Source organism: Dendroctonus ponderosae, unplaced genomic scaffold, assembly GCF_020466585.1.
Source record: "Dendroctonus ponderosae isolate FM_Combo_2020 unplaced genomic scaffold, Dpon_F_20191213v2 Dpon_F_20191213_1, whole genome shotgun sequence".
Lineage (NCBI taxonomy): Eukaryota > Metazoa > Arthropoda > Insecta > Coleoptera > Curculionidae > Dendroctonus > Dendroctonus ponderosae.
This window is the reverse complement of record NW_026017110.1, coordinates 1,445,019-1,464,491: the sequence shown is the minus strand read 5'-3', so window position 1 is coordinate 1,464,491 and position 19,473 is coordinate 1,445,019. Positions and strand designations below refer to the sequence as shown.

At 37.8% G+C, this 19,473-nt stretch overlaps 7 protein-coding genes across 8 annotated transcripts in view; 4 read left to right on the top strand and 3 right to left on the bottom strand.

Annotated features, from left to right (window-relative positions):
• Window positions 1-1,021, bottom strand: part of LOC109538139 (cytochrome P450 9e2) — a 3,766-nt gene extending 2,745 nt beyond the window's left edge. Inside the window, exons 1-3 of the mRNA XM_019905234.2 lie at window positions 918-1,021; window positions 473-694; window positions 178-344 (exon numbers count right to left, since the gene is read on the bottom strand). Of these exons, the coding sequence (XP_019760793.2) occupies window positions 178-344; window positions 473-687 (382 nt within the window). The 5' untranslated portion in view covers window positions 688-694; window positions 918-1,021. The remainder of the gene's footprint in view (window positions 1-177; window positions 345-472; window positions 695-917) is intronic.
• The window catches only part of LOC109538142 (aldo-keto reductase family 1 member A1), a 4,944-nt gene extending 1,052 nt beyond the window's left edge, over window positions 1-3,892 (top strand). The window contains exons 2-7 of one of the 2 annotated variants that reach the window (XM_048661597.1): window positions 2,501-2,579; window positions 2,670-2,869; window positions 2,920-3,070; window positions 3,138-3,385; window positions 3,439-3,699; window positions 3,778-3,892. In XM_048661597.1, the coding sequence (XP_048517554.1) occupies window positions 2,511-2,579; window positions 2,670-2,869; window positions 2,920-3,070; window positions 3,138-3,385; window positions 3,439-3,699; window positions 3,778-3,814 (966 nt within the window). In that variant the 5' untranslated portion in view covers window positions 2,501-2,510 and the 3' untranslated portion in view covers window positions 3,815-3,892. Of the gene's footprint in view, window positions 1-2,358; window positions 2,580-2,669; window positions 2,870-2,919; window positions 3,071-3,137; window positions 3,386-3,438; window positions 3,700-3,777 lie in introns of those variants that run through there. The other variant, XM_019905236.2, reaches the window with a different exon arrangement.
• Window positions 3,893-4,245: 353 nt separating this feature from the next.
• LOC109538143 (aldo-keto reductase family 1 member B7) lies at window positions 4,246-6,263 on the top strand. The gene is made up of 7 exons (XM_019905237.2): window positions 4,246-4,414; window positions 4,796-5,013; window positions 5,073-5,272; window positions 5,327-5,477; window positions 5,536-5,783; window positions 5,839-6,099; window positions 6,159-6,263. The coding sequence occupies exons 2-7, from the start codon at window positions 4,945-4,947 to the stop codon at window positions 6,193-6,195; spliced, it is 966 nt and encodes a 321-aa protein (XP_019760796.2). The 5' UTR covers window positions 4,246-4,414; window positions 4,796-4,944; the 3' UTR covers window positions 6,196-6,263.
• Window positions 6,216-8,469, bottom strand: LOC109538141 (probable dolichyl pyrophosphate Glc1Man9GlcNAc2 alpha-1,3-glucosyltransferase). The gene is made up of 7 exons (XM_019905235.2): window positions 8,306-8,469; window positions 7,707-7,979; window positions 7,499-7,655; window positions 7,202-7,438; window positions 7,042-7,147; window positions 6,732-6,993; window positions 6,216-6,673 (listed from the first exon to the last, which is right to left on the bottom strand). Exons 1-7 carry the CDS (start codon window positions 8,362-8,364, stop codon window positions 6,259-6,261), a joined length of 1,509 nt encoding a protein of 502 aa, XP_019760794.2. The 5' UTR covers window positions 8,365-8,469; the 3' UTR covers window positions 6,216-6,258.
• A 148-nt stretch (window positions 8,470-8,617) lies between these two features.
• LOC109538145 (ras-related C3 botulinum toxin substrate 1) lies at window positions 8,618-11,994 on the top strand. Its single transcript, XM_019905238.2, has 3 exons — window positions 8,618-9,087; window positions 9,425-9,657; window positions 9,724-11,994. The coding sequence occupies exons 1-3, from the start codon at window positions 8,972-8,974 to the stop codon at window positions 9,960-9,962; spliced, it is 588 nt and encodes a 195-aa protein (XP_019760797.1). The 5' UTR covers window positions 8,618-8,971; the 3' UTR covers window positions 9,963-11,994.
• Window positions 11,995-12,510: 516 nt separating this feature from the next.
• Window positions 12,511-17,775, top strand: LOC109538137 (myelin expression factor 2). The gene is made up of 8 exons (XM_019905231.2): window positions 12,511-12,624; window positions 12,685-13,270; window positions 15,710-15,880; window positions 15,937-16,146; window positions 16,206-16,413; window positions 16,652-16,844; window positions 17,229-17,322; window positions 17,401-17,775. The coding sequence occupies exons 2-8, from the start codon at window positions 12,689-12,691 to the stop codon at window positions 17,593-17,595; spliced, it is 1,653 nt and encodes a 550-aa protein (XP_019760790.2). The 5' UTR covers window positions 12,511-12,624; window positions 12,685-12,688; the 3' UTR covers window positions 17,596-17,775.
• Window positions 17,768-19,473, bottom strand: part of LOC109538136 (protein fem-1 homolog CG6966) — a 22,038-nt gene continuing 20,332 nt past the window's right edge. Inside the window, exons 8-9 of the mRNA XM_019905229.2 lie at window positions 19,103-19,290; window positions 17,768-19,049 (exon numbers count right to left, since the gene is read on the bottom strand). Coding sequence (XP_019760788.1) covers window positions 18,692-19,049; window positions 19,103-19,290 — 546 coding nt within the window. The 3' untranslated portion in view covers window positions 17,768-18,691. The remainder of the gene's footprint in view (window positions 19,050-19,102; window positions 19,291-19,473) is intronic.

Below are 19,473 nucleotides of genomic sequence, written 5' to 3'. Positions count from 1 at the left end.
CCCCCCCCTTGGATCCGCCCTTGCGTCAAACGTCGTACCTCGATTTTTTGAAAACGATTTTTTATACCTAAATTGGTCTTGAAACTGTTGAGTTTTTCGGATTTCTGGGTCGTCGTAAAATGACGACTTCCCGACGTTTCGCAAGCACGAATGGCCTGCATCCATCATATACCCTACCTTTGAGAGCTACAAGATTGTTGCTCCAAAGTCCATCAGCTTCCTCTGAGGGCGCAATATTAACACGATCAGTAAAATAGTCGAAGTCCTTAACTGCGAGCTGTTTTATTAAATCGGGATCTTTCAACAGTATGGCTGGGTATGACAAGTGATATATTGCCTCATATCTAATACAAGTAGAAAAATGTGTAGAAACTGTACAAAATCCATATCGTCATGACTCCGGAACAAACCGCATGACTATGAACTAGGAACAACAATTATGTTGATTTTGATTGGTTTTTACAATTCGCACCTGCTTTCTGGGTTTAAATAGTAAAAGTAATCCATCAGTTCCATTAAATTCATTCGGCCCAAGCACAAAGGCCAAAAGTCGCCWAGCAGAGGCCAGGGAGTTGTGCGTTGTTTCAAGCCCAACTTTGTCCAGTGGGTGTAYGTTTTTTTGTATTTAATCCATAAAGTTATGGAAACAACTATAAGGGAAACTGCACATAATGGTGCCAGTATCATTCTACTCCTGGAAAAACTCGTRTTATTTATAACATTAGACTCCGTACTACGAAAAGGAAATTGTATGCGTGTCACGATCATTTCAAAGTCAAGAATGTTTATGAGTTTCCCATAAAAATTACCCAGTAATATGCACTACTGAAATCTAAGGCTGCAGTTAAAATAATAATTTTTATTACATTTCATTTAGGTATCTATATGCAATTTATGACCGATTTCCATCTACTTACCCTAAATTGTTGGTAAGGCCCGCTTAGAGCACTGGCATGTTATGCAATAAAAGTGCGCACTTCAATAACAAGCTTTAATTGATAATGCGATCTGGATTGCACAATGCAAAGCGAAAACAAGTTATATTGGTGAAAAAATTAGTGCCGCAATCATATGCAATCTGGCCAATTGAAAGCCTTTATATACGGGGTAGTTCACTATAAAACATTACATTCAAATCTCTTTTTCGCCGAGAGGCTTCAATATTTTCGAGCGTTTTAGACCAACTTTGTAAAGAAATTAAGAAATTAGAAAGAACTAGTCTAAAAAATCTTAGAAAATGCGGCATTTTGCAGCTCTCCCAAGGTGGATAAAAAACATCAGCCTCTCTTAAAGCAATTTTTGGAAAACAGCACTTATTGAATCTACTCATTGTGTATATTTTCCTGACTGTATTTCGACTTGTTTTGGCTTGCCAAGTGTGAAGGTAGAAACAACCATACATACAAACTGATGATGGTGGAGAAAAACACCGAAACATATTTGTAACATTTTAAATAATAAACAATAAATTTGGTAAAATGTAGCAAATACAATAGCTATGATTGGAAGCTGCATTGAAGATAAACTCAATTTATCGCCCCATAATAGGAGGAATATGCTTAATTGTGGATAAATAGTAAATGCATTTTCGAGATAATTAGTTGGCCTAAATAAAGAAACAAATAAAAATTCTAAAAAATAAGAATTAATAATTTACTTGTTCTGGAGTGTATGGATTTTCCTTTAAAAAGAAGCTTTAGCTACTATTTGTGTCGTTCTGTAAAATCGATTATTTCATAGTTTATATAACTTCTCAATAGTTCAAGCTGTGTTTGAAATACCCAACCCAAACAATCAGTTTCCATCTTGTTATGAAGTGAAACACCCCCACAACTTATTATTAGATTATGCGGAGATTCACCTTACATTTACTTAAATCGTATAGATATTATTGTACATGTACACATAAATTTATCATGTTTGTTAATACATAGTTTTATGATTGCCAACATGTATAGGTTTGTCGAATTGCTGTATAACCGAAGTGTTAATACTCGGACAAGTGGATAAAAGATAATTTTTCAAGCAATTCTGCAACAGCAAGTTCCGCGAACGCACACCCCCTATATATTCAATTATTTACAATCCCCAGCCACGGGCCCTTCGAGTTCATTTGGCCCTTCCGAGTTCAGGGCCAAATCAATATATATCGAGGAATAAAAGAGACAACTAATTTTTTTTAGACGAGAAAGACCTTTAATTATTTCTTTTTTCGCTGTTCAAATAGCAAAATTTATTCACATTCACGATTAAACGTTCGATTTCAACCGTTTTCCTAAAACGGGACACAAATTAGGTTTAATATATAGTTATTATAACTGAAGCCATAAATATGTAATTCAAGGTGATGCGATGTAATTTTCATTACTGCTTCATCATGCTGCGCTTACTTGCCGAACACAGTTGTGTAGACCTACTTGAACAATCATTACATTTTATCGCCCAACTGCTGATAAACCTAGTTTGTTTCGACTATAAATAAAAATCCATTTATCTTTAGTGGCTAGATCATGGCAGTCCCATCCTTTGAATTAGTAAGCGGATACAAAATTCCTGCTGTGGGACTTGGAACGTGGCAAGTAAGTGTCTGAAATGCTAATTGAATTTCGTTCTGTTTGTAAATTGCTTTGGCGTTGATTCAAGCGAAAACTTTCACTTTTGCTATTTAGAGCAGCGATGAAAAGGAACTGGAAGGCGCTTTGAATGCCGCCTTGGAAAATGGCTACAGACACATCGATACCGCTTTCGTATACCAAAACGAGCATATTATCGGCAGGGTGATTAAAGAATGGCTCACTTCCGGCAAAGTTAAGAGAGAAGAACTGTTTATTACCACAAAACTGCCCATGGATGGTATCGCGACCGACAAGTACAAAAATACGATTACAATTTCCTGATTCTTTAATTCAATTTTTTCAGAGTGGAGCTGTACATCAAGAAGTCCCTAGAGAGTTTGCAGTTAGACTACGTTGATCTTTACTTGATTCATTTTCCAGTAGCAACCAGTGAGCGGAAGAACCCCACAGATCCTTTCCAAACCATCCCGACGGACCACGTTGCTGTATGGAAGGTAAACTATTAAAAAAATTTCAAACTGTTTGCTGGGCAAAGCAGAAACTAGGTTTATTTTGCTTTAGAAACTTGAGGAACAAGTCGATGCGGGTCGAACCAGAAGTATTGGAATTTCAAATTTCAACCTCAAACAAGTGGAGAGAATCGTGAAAAATGCCCGAATCAAGCCAGCCTCACTACAGATTGAAAACCACATATTCCTCCAGCAAAAAGAGTTGATCAAATATGCTCAAGAGCAAAAAATTGTGGTTGTTGCGTATTCGCCATTGGGAAGTCCGGGTTACGGAAAGTTTGTCGCCAGATTTGGACTAGAGTAAGCAAACCATTTCTTCGGTAGAACCGAAGCTAACTTTGCAACTCCTCCAGGGCAAAGCCAGTTCCAAGCATTTTTGAGCACCCAAAAGTCAACGAAATTGCAAAAAAACATGGGAAAACCCCGGCCCATGTCGCCTTAAAGTTCCAACTTCAACGAAAAGTAGTGGTAATTCCAAAAAGTGTTACAGCAAACCGGGTGAAGGAAAATATCAATCTTTTTGATTTCACTCTGGATGAACAGGACATGAAGACTTTAAGCGATTTGGATGTTGGTGAAGCTGCCAGAGTTTGCGACTTCAAATTTGCCCCGGTGTAAGTGCAGTGCTCATATTTTAGAAGATTTTTTTCAGTTTTAGCTAAAACTTATTCGATTGCTTTTGTGTGTTGCAGATTAGCAGACCACCCAGAATGGCCATTTCCCAAGTAGGTCGATAAGGCGGTTTATGTAGTTAGGTTGTTAGCAGCACAGTTTTATCACGAGACCAATAAACTTGTTCAATAAAAACTTAAAGCCTTTCAAAACAACCTCATCCCTAAGCCTGGAAGAGCTTTTTGTCAAAATGAGGTTGAGCCTCAATGAAACAGATGTGATTTGAAGCTGTATTGAAAATAATCAGGAGGACAATTGTAGAAAAATCATAAACGCTTTTTCGAGATAATTCTTGACGATACTTGACTAGAGGATATAACCGAATTTTCCTATCAAAAGAAGCTTAACTTCACAAGATTTCAAGCTGTAAGTGAAACATCCAACCCAAAAAACAGGTCAAACGCTTCCATCGTATAACGTGAAACCCCAAACAATTAATTTTTAGATTATGCGGCGCCGAATTTTTTAAGTATTGAGAAATTTAACTTTGAGTCATCAGACAGTCTACGAATTTGAAAAATCATACTAGCAATTAGTGAACTTTAGCCCTGGGTCTGATTCAACGCTCTAACCATTTTCAACTAAATGGAACTATTTAAAGCAGACGCTAAAAAAACTCATGATGATAGTCTGGCTGCGGTCTGGGTGTTTCATACAGTATGTTCTACTTGAATTTTACTTTAATTTATTTTCCTGACTGCGTGTAATTGTTATTATATTCTTATAATACTGGGCTCCAAAGTGTAAAAAAAATGTTTATCGTTTACTTCATAACGTTTCGGAGAGACAACAGCGCCATCATCAGATTTAAAATTCATACAAACTACAAACCACAATAATACCAATTATGAGTGTTTGTAGTTTGTATGAATTTTAAATCTGATGATGGCGCTGTTGTCTCGCCGAAACGTTATGAAATAAACGCTATACAAATTTTTGGATCACACTTTGACTGGAGCCCAGGAAGGAAAAGAATATAACTTGAATTTTACCCAACAAGTCCTAGTTAGCACTAATTAAACCTGTTAAAACCCATAGAATACAGTATACATTCACCTGGGAAAAAATGTGGTGTAATCTTACAACACATTAGTATACCTACTTAAACCCAAATTAGGCTTAATTTGCCGGCAATATAAAAAGCAGTTCGCCCATTATGGGATCAATAGTAAAAGAAGCAGCCAAAAATGGTGGTACCAACATTTGATTTATTAGGAGGATACAAAATCCCCGTTGTGGGCCTTGGCACATGGCAAGTAAGTACCGATTTTAAATTTCTGTGGTTGAATTGTATCCATTAACGAAACCTTTTTAGTGCAACAATGAAAAAGAGTTGGAAGACGCGTTGAATGCAGCCTTGGAAAACGGGTATCGGCACATCGATACGGCCTATCTTTACGAAAACGAGCACATCATTGGCAGAGTGCTTAAGGAATGGTTCACCTCCGGAAAACTCAAAAGGGAGGACGTTTTCATTACCACCAAACTTCCCATGGAGGGTATTCATCCCGACCGGTAAAACCTCAAAACCGAAATCAATGCAACACTGAATGTTTTTGGCTCTTCCAGAGTGGAGCCGTTTTTAAAAAAATCCCTAGAAAATCTGCAACTGGACTACCTGGATCTTTATTTGATTCATTTTCCCGTTGGAATCACGCAGAGGAAAAACCCTAGCGACTCTTTGCACACCATTCCTACGGATCACATCGCCATATGGAAGGTGACCTCCGTTCAAAAATTCCTCAAGGCTCTTGAGGAGTCAAACTGTAATTTTTTAGAAATTCGAACAGCAGGTCGATGCGGGACGCGCGAGAAGTATCGGAATATCGAATTTCAACATAAAACAAGTGGACAGGATAGTGAAAAATGCCCGCATCAAGCCAGCCTCGCTGCAGATTGAAAACCACATTTTCCTCCAACAAGCAGAATTGGTGAAGTTTGCTCAAGACCAGGGAATTGTCGTTGTGGCCTACTCCCCATTGGGCAGCCCCGCATATGGGAATTATGTGGCTACCTTGGGGATAACGTACGGAATTTCCCCATCAGTAAAAAGCCCTAAAAGTTCAAGGCATTTTTTCCAGTGCCAAACCAACTCCAAGCATCCTCAACCACCCAAAAGTGAACGAGATTGCAAAGAAGCACGGAAAAACCGCCGCACATGTCGCCTTGCGGTTCCAAATTCAGCGCAAAATCGCCGTGATACCGAAGAGCGTTACGGCCAACCGGGTCCAGGCAAATATCAATCTTTTCGATTTTACTCTGGATGACCAGGACATGAAGGCTTTAAGGCAGCTGGACATTGGCGAAGCTTGTCGAGTCTGCGACTTCAAGTTCGTGAAAGTGTAAGTTCCAGTGCGGGTGATGCAGTGAAGGTTTTCTTAATAACGACTGAATATTTCAGATCTTCTGATCATCCCGAATGGCCATTTCCCCAGTAAGATCTGAAACAACTTGAATCTACGTTGACTAGAAATCGACGTTTATTGCTAAAAAACATTTTATCACATTGACTTAGTTTTTGCGCCTTCCTGCCTTAAAAAATCCAAATAGTACATGCCCCAACAGTACACCACGCCCAAGGAACAATAGGTTGAAGTTAACAACAGAGGCAAAAACGGCAGCTTTGTCTGCAAACCCAGGGCTTTATGCAGTAGATTCTCATATAAAAACACGCACGTCAAGCCGTATAAATACAGACTCTCCCAAATGTTCAACAGCGGTAAAGCAAACCGCGTAATGCGAGCTAAGTGGATTTTGTGAAGACTGTAGAAGGCGTACGATGTGAAGAGAAGCATTAGCAGCACTTTTACAAAAATCAGAGCGGCTGGGAACAGAAGGGGGAATAGCGAGTAGTGCCCCACTGTGGACAGTATCAGGAACATCCTGGCATCTGCAGGTTCAGCGATGGAAATGATGCTGAATAACAAAAAAAAAGTTAATTAGTTGTTATGAACCAGAAAGCATTTGCAATCACCTCAACGGTATGATGGCCATTAAAATAGCCTTCTCATGTACATGCCACCCAAACATGTACGACGTCAGTCCAGACAAAACCAGACACCGGAGGAAATTGAAGGGGTTTTTATCCATGTAAAACAGTTTTAGCATGCATGGGATGCTGAAAATGAGCGTCAGACCCATAGTAACCCCAGGCGCAATTGTAGGCAGTACAGAGTGGGAGAATTCTTGCACCAAACCCCCGGTCATTGAAGCAGTTTGGTTGCCTTGCAGAGGCACTGAAAACGCACGTGAATTCACAGAGGTAAATTTCACTGATTACTCACGTATAACGGAGGCGACTTTGTCGGCTGTGTTGTACAAGGCCCAGAAGTTTGGGGCCCAATACGCATGGCAAAGGCCCCTTTTAAAAGGAAACAGCCTGGATAGGACCTGGAATAATCACGCGGTTCATTGCCTTGATGTTTCGAAGGGAGTGATACTTACTTGAGGTAAATGGGAGGCAAACGGTAGGAAACTAACGGCACAAACGCCCAAAACAATACCAGCGAGTTGGAGGGTATTTAAGTACAGTTTGCGCGTTAGTAGACTCTTTGTGCTTAGGGTTTGGCCTAGGCAGTAATGCCTCAGCAAGTAGATGAAGTAGGCGGGCGCCAGATAAACGTAAATGTGCTTCATATTGAGCAAAAAGGCAAACCAGAACGCTGCCCATTTGAATTGGTCCTGAAACAGCCAGGGTGTAAATATAGTTGGATGGCTCAAGGGCGGTAAAGCGAAACACACCCTTAGCATGAGCGAAATTGATATTAGCAGAATCCCATACATGATTCCATTGTACTGGAAATGAATGTGGTCTACCATTATCAAACCACAGTTTGTTAGTAACAAAATTGGTAGAACTACATCCTTTTTCCAGCCTTTGGGCAATGCTTGGCAAATTCTAAAACATTTTCGAAATTAAGGCCCCACCTAAGGCTCGGCCGCTTCTTACCTATGGACCCCAAAAACATAAACAAAATCACTCAATATCACAGACAGTCTTTGGAATAAGATAGTTTTGTCGGAAGCATAGTTGATATTGTCGAGCTTCAGCATGTCTTTGTCGAAACGGGCGGCTACAAAAGATAGCAGATATTCGAACCATGCGAAGAAGGGCGGGTAATCCAAGGTCCATTCAGAGGTTTCTTCATAATACCATTTATCGATGGGTAAGGAATGGGTGATGGCTAGCCAGTTTCTGTGTACTTCGAAATCTGTAGATCTGCTTAAAAATAGATAGAGGATATGAGGAGATGGTACTCTGTTTACATTGAAGATGCATGATGTTAAATATCGTTCAGACCCATAAAGCTCCGAATTATATTTAGGCAGAATTTTCGCCAAGAAAATTTGGGGCAGTTTCAAGCAATTTTAAGCAATCGACCGAATAGTCACAGCGCTAGATGAGGTTGTTTAGGGGGTGGCAGTGTATGTTTTTATTTATTTTGCTATTCAGAACGAAACTTTAACCGAAAAACAGCCGGACAGAAAAAAACAATCTTTTAAAACAGTATTTTGAAAAGTACCTTAATAATGTATTGCTTTACTTACTAGGCAGGAATTAACAGCAACTTTACACAACATGTTAGAAAAGTGGTAGCAATAATCATTATGAAAGTAATAAACTGTGTTTTTAATGTTTATTTTCACTTTTCACTTTTTAACAAACAAAATAGGTTAACTGCATTTTCTGCATCTTTGTCCAACAATTCGATTGTCTTCGATATTCTGAAATATCTCAAAATTGTTGCTATCGTTTCCAGTCGCTCAAGTGTTTTAATTTTTAATCTCAAAGTCAAATTCAGTTTAATCAAATAAAATATTTCAAATAAATCACTTTTGTAGATTGTTATCGAATGAAACGCCCCTGGTTTAACGCAGGCAGCCACTGGTTAGAAATATTTCAACGCCAATTGTCAGATTTTTGGCATGAACATCAAAATATTTAACCATTTTTTACGAATGATTTGTGTTTTGTTAGCGTACAATTTACACCCTGATTGGAAATAGTGGCCGCGTTCATTCCCATCGTGATTTACTATTAATCAGTGCTTCATTCCGGCGTTTAGTGTGCGCAATAATTAGCTAACATTGAACGACAGTACAAATTTGAATTGCTGGGAGCTTCCTGACCCAGCCCAAATACTCCCAGTTCCAAATAGATCCAAACTTCTATGTATAGAGTTTGTCGCTTTTAAAGTAGATAGTAAGAGGAAAATGTCTTCGGGCCGCCCTATAAAGTGTGTGGTAGTTGGTGATGGAACAGTAGGAAAAACGTGTATGCTAATATCATACACTACAGATAGCTTTCCAGGGGAATATGTTCCCACGGTGTAAGTATTTCTGTTGTAAAAAGCCTCAAGTGTGTATTCCACTAATGTCTGCTAGAATCCCTTATTCGGACCTGCATTATTTCAATATCATATAGCGAACAAGGTGCATTTTGTACCATCTTCTGTGTGACTTTTTTTCTGAAAATGTGTCCAATATTGTCAAAACAGCAAGAAAAAGGCCACATTGAAAGCACAAAATAAATTCTTTGTGAACATTTCTGCTTATTTTGTTGACCGAATGCTGTGTGTAATATCCTATATGAATATTTCGTTTGCGATTATCTTATCGAACCGTGTGTCTTACAAATATATACATATATATTTTGTTTGTGCCTAGATTTGACAATTACTCGGCCCCCATGATAGTAGATGGAATATCTGTAAGTTTGGGACTTTGGGACACAGCTGGACAAGAAGACTATGATAGACTGCGGCCACTATCCTACCCTCAAACCGATGTGTTTTTGATTTGCTTTAGTGTAGCGTCGCCTTCTTCATTTGAAAATGTAACATCCAAGTGGTATCCAGAGATCAAGCACCACTGTCCGGACGCTCCGATGATACTTGTCGGTAAGATCTCATTTATACGCGGCTCATTGATCTATTTCGCCCTAAAACCCATTATTTTCGTTATAGGAACCAAAATTGATTTAAGGGATGATAGAGAGACTCTAAACAATCTGGCTGATCAGGGATTGAGCCCCATTAAAAGAGAGCAAGGACAAAAGCTGGCAAACAAAATTAGGGCCGTTAAGTACATGGAATGTTCAGCGTTGACTCAACGCGGGTTGAAACAGGTATTTGATGAGGCAGTAAGAGCCGTGCTCAGGCCTGAGCCGCAAAAGAGGCGTCAACGTAAATGCATCCTAATGTAATCATCCGTTTTGTGAATTTCTATTTTAGTAAGTTATATTTGTCTTGAAGCAGAAAGTGAATTTGTCGAACAGTATGCCGGGTGTTTTGGAATGTTCTGTACAGAAGAACTGGCGGGTACTAATTTTGCCTGTTTTATTACTAAAAGTCTCACAGACACGCAAATATGATTTTTCCATTTTCCCTGAAGAATCAGCATGTTGTTTCCTTTGTACGTAATATTTACGAACACCCTGTATACCGCCAGCAGCAATTGGTTGTTTCGTTCACAGCTTGAGCTACTGTGAAGTTATACAAAGTATGAAATAATCATAATCAATGCCCTGAAGAAAAATATTTTTGCAGCTAACTTTCCAAAGCAACATATTTAAATTTAGAGCCTCTTTTGAAAGGAAAATCCAAATCCGTCCCTTTACAGGTTGTTTCAGGTGTTCGCTTTGTATAACTTTCCTTAGCTTTTGCCTTCGTAAAAATTTCAGAACCACTTCAGAAAAATCAAGTCTGATATTCTAGTTTATAAGTTTTGCTGCACATTTTTCATTATAAATGAACGTGTACATGTTTTGGGGGTCGTTTGAATGAAGAAATTTGGGCCTTAAAGTTTCGTTCGAAAAATTTTCCAAAGTTGTTTCAATATTACCCGCCTCGAAATATGTACCCGCGTTCGTTTATAGCCCATTGCAATGCAGCTGAATTAAATTAATTGCGTTTTTGTTTTCTGAATGTATTCAATTTGCAAATCAAAAATGTATATATGATAACGGTGGCTGTACGGTCACAGAACTGTTCTGAAAAGTGGCGAGAGGTTTGATACATCTGCCAAAGAAAAGTAAACTAATCCCTATTTTTTAGAGTGTTATTTGTTTCTTTATTTAGACTTATTAATTATCTCGAATGTGCATTTATGCTTTCGCTACAATTAAGTATATCTTTCTATTAAGGGTGCGATAAAGTGCATTTATTTTCGATACGATTTCTTGTTACATTTTCATTGAGAATTAGCAGCATTTTAACATAATGTTTTTACAATCGTTGATTTCAAACTAGTTTCGCTTTGTGTTTGAAGTGACCGGTTTATAAATTACGGCTTTCCAAATAGTTTAAAATCCATTCATCTCTACCGACTGTTTTAGAGCTAAAGTGACAAAACTCCTGGAGAGTGCGGCTTTTGCGTCCTCAAATTTTTGCTCTTGCTAAAACCAACCGCATCTTTTTGCTCTTGCTAAAAAAACTTTTTTTTAACGTTTACTACGCGCAATGTGCGCCAGGCTTTGGTCGTTTTAACTCTAAAACACCTCTGATGTACATAACAAAAATAATACTCACTACAATTTGAAGCTACAGCCAAACACACCACTCTATTGATGTCAAAAACGTGTTAAATGCTACAGTAAACATATCGAATATTTCATCGAATCGATTTGAGTTTTGCAATGTTTGTGAATGTTTCTTATTTTTATTCGCCGTGTGCCATTTTGTCTTTAGTCCTACTTTTACAAAGATCTGCTACAACATCGCATAATAAATAGCCTGCTTCAGCTCCATATTTTTCATATTCGGACACGAGCAAAGCCTTGCAAGTCAATTGAAAGTGTTATTCGAATTATATTTGTTTTTCGTGTGGGTACAATAATGGGAGAGACCTTATTAATTGAATTTAATTAACTTCTGTTTTTTTAGTTTTTTTCTGCTTTAGGCTTTTGATTAAAATTAGTTTTCCAGATGATTGCATTTAATTAGTTGCCCAATTATTGTTTGTTTTTCGTCCAGATATTATTTGTCTAACATTGCTTGTTTATATTTTGTAATTTTATACAAATCAATCTAAATATTAGGAATTTCATCATTGTTCTTTAGGTGACTTTTGTTGCGACCAAAGTAATATATTGTAATGTTCTAGTCACAACCTAAAATAAGAAGCTCCTTGTATTTGCACAATAATATACCGATTTTTTTATTGCAACCTTTTTATCACATTTTACTCATGCAGTTACATTTTATTGAATATTTAAAGAAAATATACTGTAATTTGGTTGTCTAGTGTTTTATTTTTAGCGTTTATATTTACAGAAATTTTTGTTTTTAATAGCAAATAATTTTATTAACTATTTTTCCTGTACTCCTAAAACACCTCCAGAGGAATCACTCCAATCTTGAATCACCCTGTATATGTTTTTATTTTTCTTACGTTATGTGATCAGATGCATACTGCCTTTTAAGAACAAATGGGTGGGAGTGAGATGCATAACGTTCAAGAAGGCAACGCCATGTTAAAATGAATAAAATTATACTGGGCTTCTGCTGTTGCCAACGCCTCATTTTTTACGGATAATTTGGGGCAATAGTTACAGACCAATTATTTTTTTGGCTGCTATGCTTTAAACAAAACCATCATTACTTAGTGGGTTACTAATTTAATTAATAGGTAATATTTTTTTGACTGTACTGATCTACTTTGCAATATAATCGGGCTTCCAAAAAAAAATCCAGGCTGCTGGTATATGCCGTTTATAGACATGACAACGTGGCTTGAAAACAAAATCAATTTCGCGTGAAAGACGGAAGTCGGCCATTTTATGTTGGACGCTGTAGTTTCACTACGTACCTGTGCGTTCTGGGGTACAATAAAGTATTTCTATTAACTCATCTTATTGTCTAAAAGAGGTAAGTGAAGGGCGCAACACGAAAAGAAATGATTGATTATTCGGCTGATTTTGCTTATAGGAAAATGAGTGAAGACCGTGAAAGATCGAGAGACCGCGCTCGAAGGGACAGGCCGAACCGAAGCGACATGAGTCGGGATCGGAGCGTAGATAGGGGCCGAGACCGTGGCGGGGCGAAGTCTTCCATCAACCGAGTGTATGTATCAAATATACCGTATGAGTATCGTTGGCAGGACATGAAAGATCTTTTCCGCGATCAAGTTGGGGACGTAGCATTTGTTGAAATGTTCGTTGACGAGAATGATAAGCCAAAGGGCGTTGGGATTGTTGAATTTTCTGACTCATCCTCGGTTAAGAAATGTCTTGAGGTCATGCAGCGGTACGAGGTCAAAGGACGTAAGCTTGTTGTTAAGGAGGACAGTGGTAATTTGCGGGATAAACATGGGAACGTTATTGGAAGAGGTGATAGGAAGTCACGTCGAGATGATGGACCTCGGTTCAGGGATGATCGAGATCGGCACAATGGCAATTCAGCTAATATCTCTGTGGATGACGGCAAGTGGGGCAACACGTACGGCTTGAGTCCTCAGTTTCTCGAATCTCTGCACATTGACGCCCCTCTTTCTAACAAAGTTTTTGTGGCTAATGTAAGTACTTTTTCACTATTTTGTTGGGCTCTGGTCAGCTTTGGCTACCATGCTATTTTGCTCAAGGGGCAACCGCAATGATCACCCCATTCATACCAACTACTTTTCTGTCGGCAAATTATGCAGTTGAAAACGCAGAGTGGCACATAAATAGCATTACGGAGGTAGTATTCCTTCAGGCAAATGAAGTCTTCCTATGAACATGGGTCAGCTAATTAACATCTATTAGATAGGTGTACGTACTCTTGAATTGGAGAGCAAATGCTTTGCCTTAGTTATTTTTTCAAAGGCTTTTCGCATGTGGTTATTTCCATATTGTTGTTTGTTTAGTCACAACAACGTTACAGTATTTTCTTCAGTCGTGAAGTCGAATTTTAGGGGTTTCTATGTTAATTATGAAACAGCTCTGTAGTAGCATGAATATGTTGAAGACCGTCTCCGAAAAGTCTCTGAAAGGAATTGAATCCATTGTTTTCATACATTTGAATAACAGTTTCCTTGACGTTTTTCCAATCACTCTGCAGAAAGCATGGTGTTTTGAAGCCAGAGAACGATCATATAAGATCATTGTGAACCCATTTTTTGCAGAATTTCTATTGTGTCTTGGATAATCTTGAAACGGACAACTTTATTAGATTTCGCTTAAATTGCTTCATATCTGGCAGAACCAATCGTGCTAAAAATTGATCCATTATTGTCTATATCTTACCATCGAATCTGCCACTACCTTAAAAGGATAAGGTCGATGTTTCGAGGACTGATTTTTCATAAACACCGAAAATTCAGGGGTTTAAGTCGTGAATTAGGGGTCTTTTTCATTTATGACTAATGAAACTGTCCATTCCCAGCTATCAGTCTGCACCAATGTTCATAGAGATTAAAGATAGTTATTAAAAATGGCTGGAGGTTGCAAATCTATTTTAAAGCCACTCTTAAGACGTTAAAGGTTTGGTGTTTTTTCCATTAAACACGAAACGACTTGTTTGCTTTGGAATACATATGTGAACGATGGTTTTTTCATATATAAAAAGAAAAATTGCTGATAGCCTTATCTTGCCAGGCCCATTTTCTTGATATCAAATGTTAGTGAGTGTTGGTTGGCTCTTAATTGGTTTTGTAGTGTCCACCTTCGCTTTCGGCTTGGTTACTGGAAGTGTTCATTCGCCAGCAAATATACTCTGGGGACTTAAAAAAAATAAGCGCTAGATAAGGTCGACAGTATCAGTGGTTTGGAATCATTAATCTCTTGTAGAATTTTTTTTATTTTGCCTTTTATAAATTTAGTTTCTGTGTTTTTGTGGGCTGGATATTTGCAATTTGAACCCGATTGAGACAAGATCTAAATAATCAAAATACTTTTTACCAGACTATGCAATGGGACACAAAAACCAATTACGTGCTTGGCAAAAGTCGATTCTTTGGGAAAGTTAACTTTTCAGCGCCAAGCGATTTTTTTGTTTTTATTGATACCACTTGGAATTTGGGCTAGACTTTCGCTTTCAACCAAGAAAGGGTCTTGTAAGTTGCAGAATAAGGTTGATCTAGGCACGGAATTTTTTCACTTTGTTGTTTTTAATACTACATTTTTTGAGATTCATTGCAGCAAATAATTACCAATTCTCTCTAAAACATTTTAACGCATCTTAATTGCAAGTTTCTGCAGTGTGCGTTTGGTCCAAGCATTTTTGAGGTCAAACGTGAAAATCTGCCATTGATAAAAGTAGACTCTTAGCTACAGCAGGACGGTGTTTTTTGGCCCAAAATAGGACTTTTGGATTAACTGCAGCCAACCAGATTCTTGTTTATTACTATATCTTTAATACGAAATTTAGTTGATTTTTCCACATTTCTGCACAAACTGGATATATTTGTGGTTTATGGATCGTGAGGAACAAAGGATCTGCATTTCAACTTTATAACTGCAAAGGAATTTCCTTGGTTGTTTTCTTTACGTGGGTGACGGGACGCCTAAAAATATTTTGTTGAAAAGTTTACTGTTGTTTTAAATTGCAGCTATTTTATTCTGTCATTTCATCAGCACGTTGTTTTTAAAATGGGATACAGTCAGTTAGTATTAATAGTTTGCCAATGTTTTGATCAGTCGAACCCACATTTTTGGCTAGTTTTCAAAGATTGATAAAGGTACTGCATGAAACTCAAATAATAAAACACAGGCATTGGTGAGAGCTGTTCTCATATAAAGTGGGTAAATCGATGATAAAATCACACCACAAAGATATATAAATTTTCAATGCTCCTATTCTGCAGCTTATTACTTCGGACAAATTCAGCTGTTTTTAAGTTAAAAAAATAAAAAATAAAGTTTAAAAAATTGATTACTCAAACCAGAGTCGTCCTATCAATACCTATTATATAACGAATATTTGTCGAAACGATTAACATTTGATATTGACCCTGACGAGCTAATATGTATTTTAGTTGGACTATACCGTTGACAAAAAGAAATTGAAAGAGGTATTTAGATTAGCGGGGAGAATTGTGAGAGTCGAAGTATCAGTGGATAAAGATGGCAGGAGCCGTGGATTTGCTGTGGTTGAATACGATCATCCTGTGGAAGCTGTACAAGCCATATCCATGTTCCACAATCAGGTAAAGTATTGCTTGAATCAAGCTAATATTTTCGATAAAACAATCAATTCTTGTAGGTTCTGTTTGATCGTCAAATGACTGTACGCATGGACCGTGTAAGTGAAAATATCAAATTGCCAGAAGGCCTGAAGACAATCGGCATGGGACTCGGTCAAAATGGAGAGCCTTTGAAAAACGTCGCATACAATCTGCCAAACAGTAACCTTAACTCACAGGGTGTTGGATCCAGTATCTTAGGCTCCGTTCCCGGAGCGAGCGCTTTGCAGGTAAACGCTCCAAAATTAGAGTTGTAATAAAAACTATTTTTATTCTTTACTTGTTCTAGGTTGCTAGTGCCTTGTCAGGGTTCGCAAATGTTCCCGGATTGGGAAATTTGAATCCTTCCGTTTTGGGCGCGGCCGGCTTGTCCGGACTAACATCAAGCCTCCTGCAAAATGGGTTAGGTGGCGGTTCTGATTTGCAGTCTTTAATGAATCAAAATCCCAACATTCTCGCGGCTCAATCTCAACAACTGTCAGCCTTGCAGAACGCAGGTAAGAGCTTCACTTCTAAACCCACCAGCTTACACAGTAGCAATTACAACCGATATTAGCGATTTAAATCGAGGAAACCTTTTTACGGGAAATGTTTTTTTTTATAAAGCGGTATCAACTTTTTTGACGAGGTATTGTTAAACTTTTTGTACCTAATGTAATATCTAATAAAAATCCATTTCGATGTTGAATTCCGTTTTTTATTGACCTATTTTTCTATTTTTGCTTGCTGAGGTAGCCAGAGAAAAAGGACTTTTTGCCTCTTCGGGCACCGGTAACATGGGAAATTCGTCTTCCGGGTTAAATTCCGGATTAAATCTAAGTTCTGGTGCCGCCCCCAATTCTGCCCAAGGATACGGTCGATCTGCGTCTGACGGATACAATCCAAATGCTCCAGTTACATATCCCACAAATTATGGCAGTACTGCAAGGTAAGAAATATTCACTATTCATCACTATTCAACTACTAAATGTTGTACATTTTCTATGTTGAGAGCTTGGGCGAATTTGTTTCTCTAAATTTCTTGTAGATTAGTGCTTTTTTATTGGAGACGTTTTTCGTCGCCTTATAAAAGTCTTGTTTATGAGCATTTATGCTATACTAGTTTGCACATTTTTGAACTCAAGCATGTAGTGATCAAAAGCAAATTTAAAATTTATTTGGCGATTCTTGGAATCCGTTCTAAATAAATCTACTCTTTCACTGGCCACATTAGCAGTTGTCATCGAATTAATTCTTTTATAGTACCGTAGGTTTAAAGATGTTTTCACCTTGCTTAATTTAAAAAAGTGAAGAGTTGATACGTTTGTTTTAGGGGCAATAACTACGGACAAATGGAATTGCGCTCTAATATGATGAAATCAGCCACAGATAATAAAAACTTCTCCAGGAAAGTTTTAATATCGAATGTAAGTAGTTGATGTATTTAATGTTTATTAACAAAATATGGCACATTCGAGTTTTGATCATTTAACATTTTTTTGCAGTTGCCACCTACAGCTTCATTTAAACTGTTACAAGAGAAACTGAATGAATTTGGGGAAATTTCTTATTGGGAGGAAAAAGGTACTGGCAGCTACCTAGTGGTTTACGCAAGCGAATGGCAAGCCGAAAGAGCGATAAAAAATTTGGACAAAGCTAGAATCGATGGAAGATACATTGAGGCCCGAACTTATTACTAGTGCATGCACGCTGCGATTGACATCAGATTTGCACTATTTTTTCAAGAATTGACGTTTAATTTATAAGGCATCATTTAAATATTTGGTTATAGATCTGATGCATTTAGTTTCCATACCATGTTGTCCTCTAATATTATAGAAACAAGCGATTTTTCAGAATAAAGTCAAGCAATTACTGTATTTACTTTTATTTTAATCATATAACAAAATGTAGAGCTATTCAGTAATGGATAACACTCAAAAATCACACTCCGTTATCAATAGTAACTAAAGGTGCAAAGGTATTTTTTTATAATGCAATATCGGCGATATTTACAGGAAATAAATTGAAATTGGACAAATGTGAGATCTGACTTTGGGACTATTTTTTTTGTAAATTTCCCAATGCCATTCAAACTTGCTTAAGCCTTTGCATTAAAGAAAACTTAGAATATTCAGTACGATTCAGTGTTAATAATTTACTAAGATTATTCCTAAATATGACTAACATTGTTTAAAGTGTAATTAACTAGCTGAGACCTCATGTCTAGACTAAAATGGGGGGAACTCCCCATTGCAACACCTATATAAACAAGTATTTCATATTTGTACGTGTTTCGGGTAGTTAGATTTAATAGACAAACTTCATAGACACAATGTAAAGGACACAAAATATGTAGTTATCAATTTTTCTTACAAATATTTTATCACATTTTCGTTCGTTAAAATGCTGATAAGCAAATAATAATTAAACTAATAATGTATTAGTTTAGCACTCAATCAAACCAATTTTATTGGCAAATAGCAAGCAGTTAACCCTAACTGACCACAATGTGGTGAAAGTAAATTAACAAATTCCGGCTAACTTACAGCTGGTTAGTACCAGCAAGCAGCATTTTAATGGGGACTTAAAATTGGTTAAATATATACAACTTTTATCGACCAGATCGGTTGAACTTGCATTTTGAGAGCGTCAATCGGTCCTTGAAACCCCGAATTGAAAGTAATTTTTCATTTGGACTTTTTGCTGCGTTCTTTCGCTTTTTCATTTTCCGCCCGATCTTAATAGACTTGGCAGAACGTACCAATGGACAAACATCCAGAAACCATAAAGCATTCAGTGAACTTCAAGGAAAGCTTCCAACACCTGAGGGACAATCCGCCGGTAAGGAATTTTGAACTGTTTAATCACTTTAGCAGCGGCGCATTTGAGACTAGAATACTTCATCACGTCTACAAGTGCATGGGCCTGTTGGCATTTCAACAAACTGGAGAACGTTTCACCATTTTTATTGATTTCATCCAGATGCGCTCCCCCATCTAGCAAATATTTAGCTACTGTGGATGTGCAGGGATTGGTTAAAGCGGCCAGATGAAGGGGAGTGTTGCCTTCGTCATCACGTGCTGTGGGATCAGCACCGACCTCCAGCAGCACCTTGATCAGATGCTGCGACGGAAAACCACATACCCGATATCTACGCAACGATGAACCATTAAAACGTGTTTGAGTGGACAGTTGCTGACTTACCTAACCAAAAGGGCGACGTCTCTACAGCATGCCAAGTGAAGCAAAGTACGGCCGTGTCGGGTTCGCATTCCCAGTTTGTTGAGATAGAAAATTGATTTATTTATTTGATCTTTAGTCGCTTCGCTTACTGATGCATCCGTTGCCATTCTGGTCAAGAGCGAAGCCAGATGAAGAGTTATCACCGTTACCTAAAGGGAACAATCGTCAAACATTCGCTTCAAGTAAGTAAAAAAGGAGTTTTCAAGCTGTTAAGTGATTTATTTACCCTTCTTTTTGGGTATTTTGCCTCAAAAATTTTTGTCTGGTGAAGGTTTGTTTGGTGAAGTAATTCAGTTCATTTACATGGCTGTTTGTAAATTGTCTGTATGTAC

What these genes read in the sequence shown, in the direction of transcription:
- LOC109538143 (XM_019905237.2), top strand. Translation starts at nt 4,945, where the DNA reads ATGGTGGTACCAACATTTGATTTATTAGGAGGATACAAAATCCCCGTT. An exon ending in GAGGGTATTCATCCCGACCG is followed by an intron (nt 5,273 to 5,326) that starts GTAAAACCTCAA and finishes TGGCTCTTCCAG; the next exon opens with AGTGGAGCCGTTTTTAAAAA. An exon ending in GTGGCTACCTTGGGGATAAC is followed by an intron (nt 5,784 to 5,838) that starts GTACGGAATTTC and finishes CATTTTTTCCAG; the next exon opens with TGCCAAACCAACTCCAAGCA.
- LOC109538141 (XM_019905235.2), bottom strand. Translation starts at nt 8,364, where the DNA reads ATGATTATTGCTACCACTTTTCTAACATGTTGTGTAAAGTTGCTGTTA. An exon ending in TTGCTGTTAATTCCTGCCTA is followed by an intron (nt 7,980 to 8,305) that starts GTAAGTAAAGCA and finishes TCTATTTTTAAG; the next exon opens with CAGATCTACAGATTTCGAAG. An exon ending in CAATTTCGCTCATGCTAAGG is followed by an intron (nt 7,439 to 7,498) that starts GTGTGTTTCGCT and finishes TGGCTGTTTCAG; the next exon opens with GACCAATTCAAATGGGCAGC.
- LOC109538145 (XM_019905238.2), top strand. Translation starts at nt 8,972, where the DNA reads ATGTCTTCGGGCCGCCCTATAAAGTGTGTGGTAGTTGGTGATGGAACA. An exon ending in GGGGAATATGTTCCCACGGT is followed by an intron (nt 9,088 to 9,424) that starts GTAAGTATTTCT and finishes GTTTGTGCCTAG; the next exon opens with ATTTGACAATTACTCGGCCC. An exon ending in CGCTCCGATGATACTTGTCG is followed by an intron (nt 9,658 to 9,723) that starts GTAAGATCTCAT and finishes TTTTCGTTATAG; the next exon opens with GAACCAAAATTGATTTAAGG.
- LOC109538137 (XM_019905231.2), top strand. Translation starts at nt 12,689, where the DNA reads ATGAGTGAAGACCGTGAAAGATCGAGAGACCGCGCTCGAAGGGACAGG. An exon ending in TATCCATGTTCCACAATCAG is followed by an intron (nt 15,881 to 15,936) that starts GTAAAGTATTGC and finishes CAATTCTTGTAG; the next exon opens with GTTCTGTTTGATCGTCAAAT. An exon ending in GGAAAGTTTTAATATCGAAT is followed by an intron (nt 17,323 to 17,400) that starts GTAAGTAGTTGA and finishes ATTTTTTTGCAG; the next exon opens with TTGCCACCTACAGCTTCATT.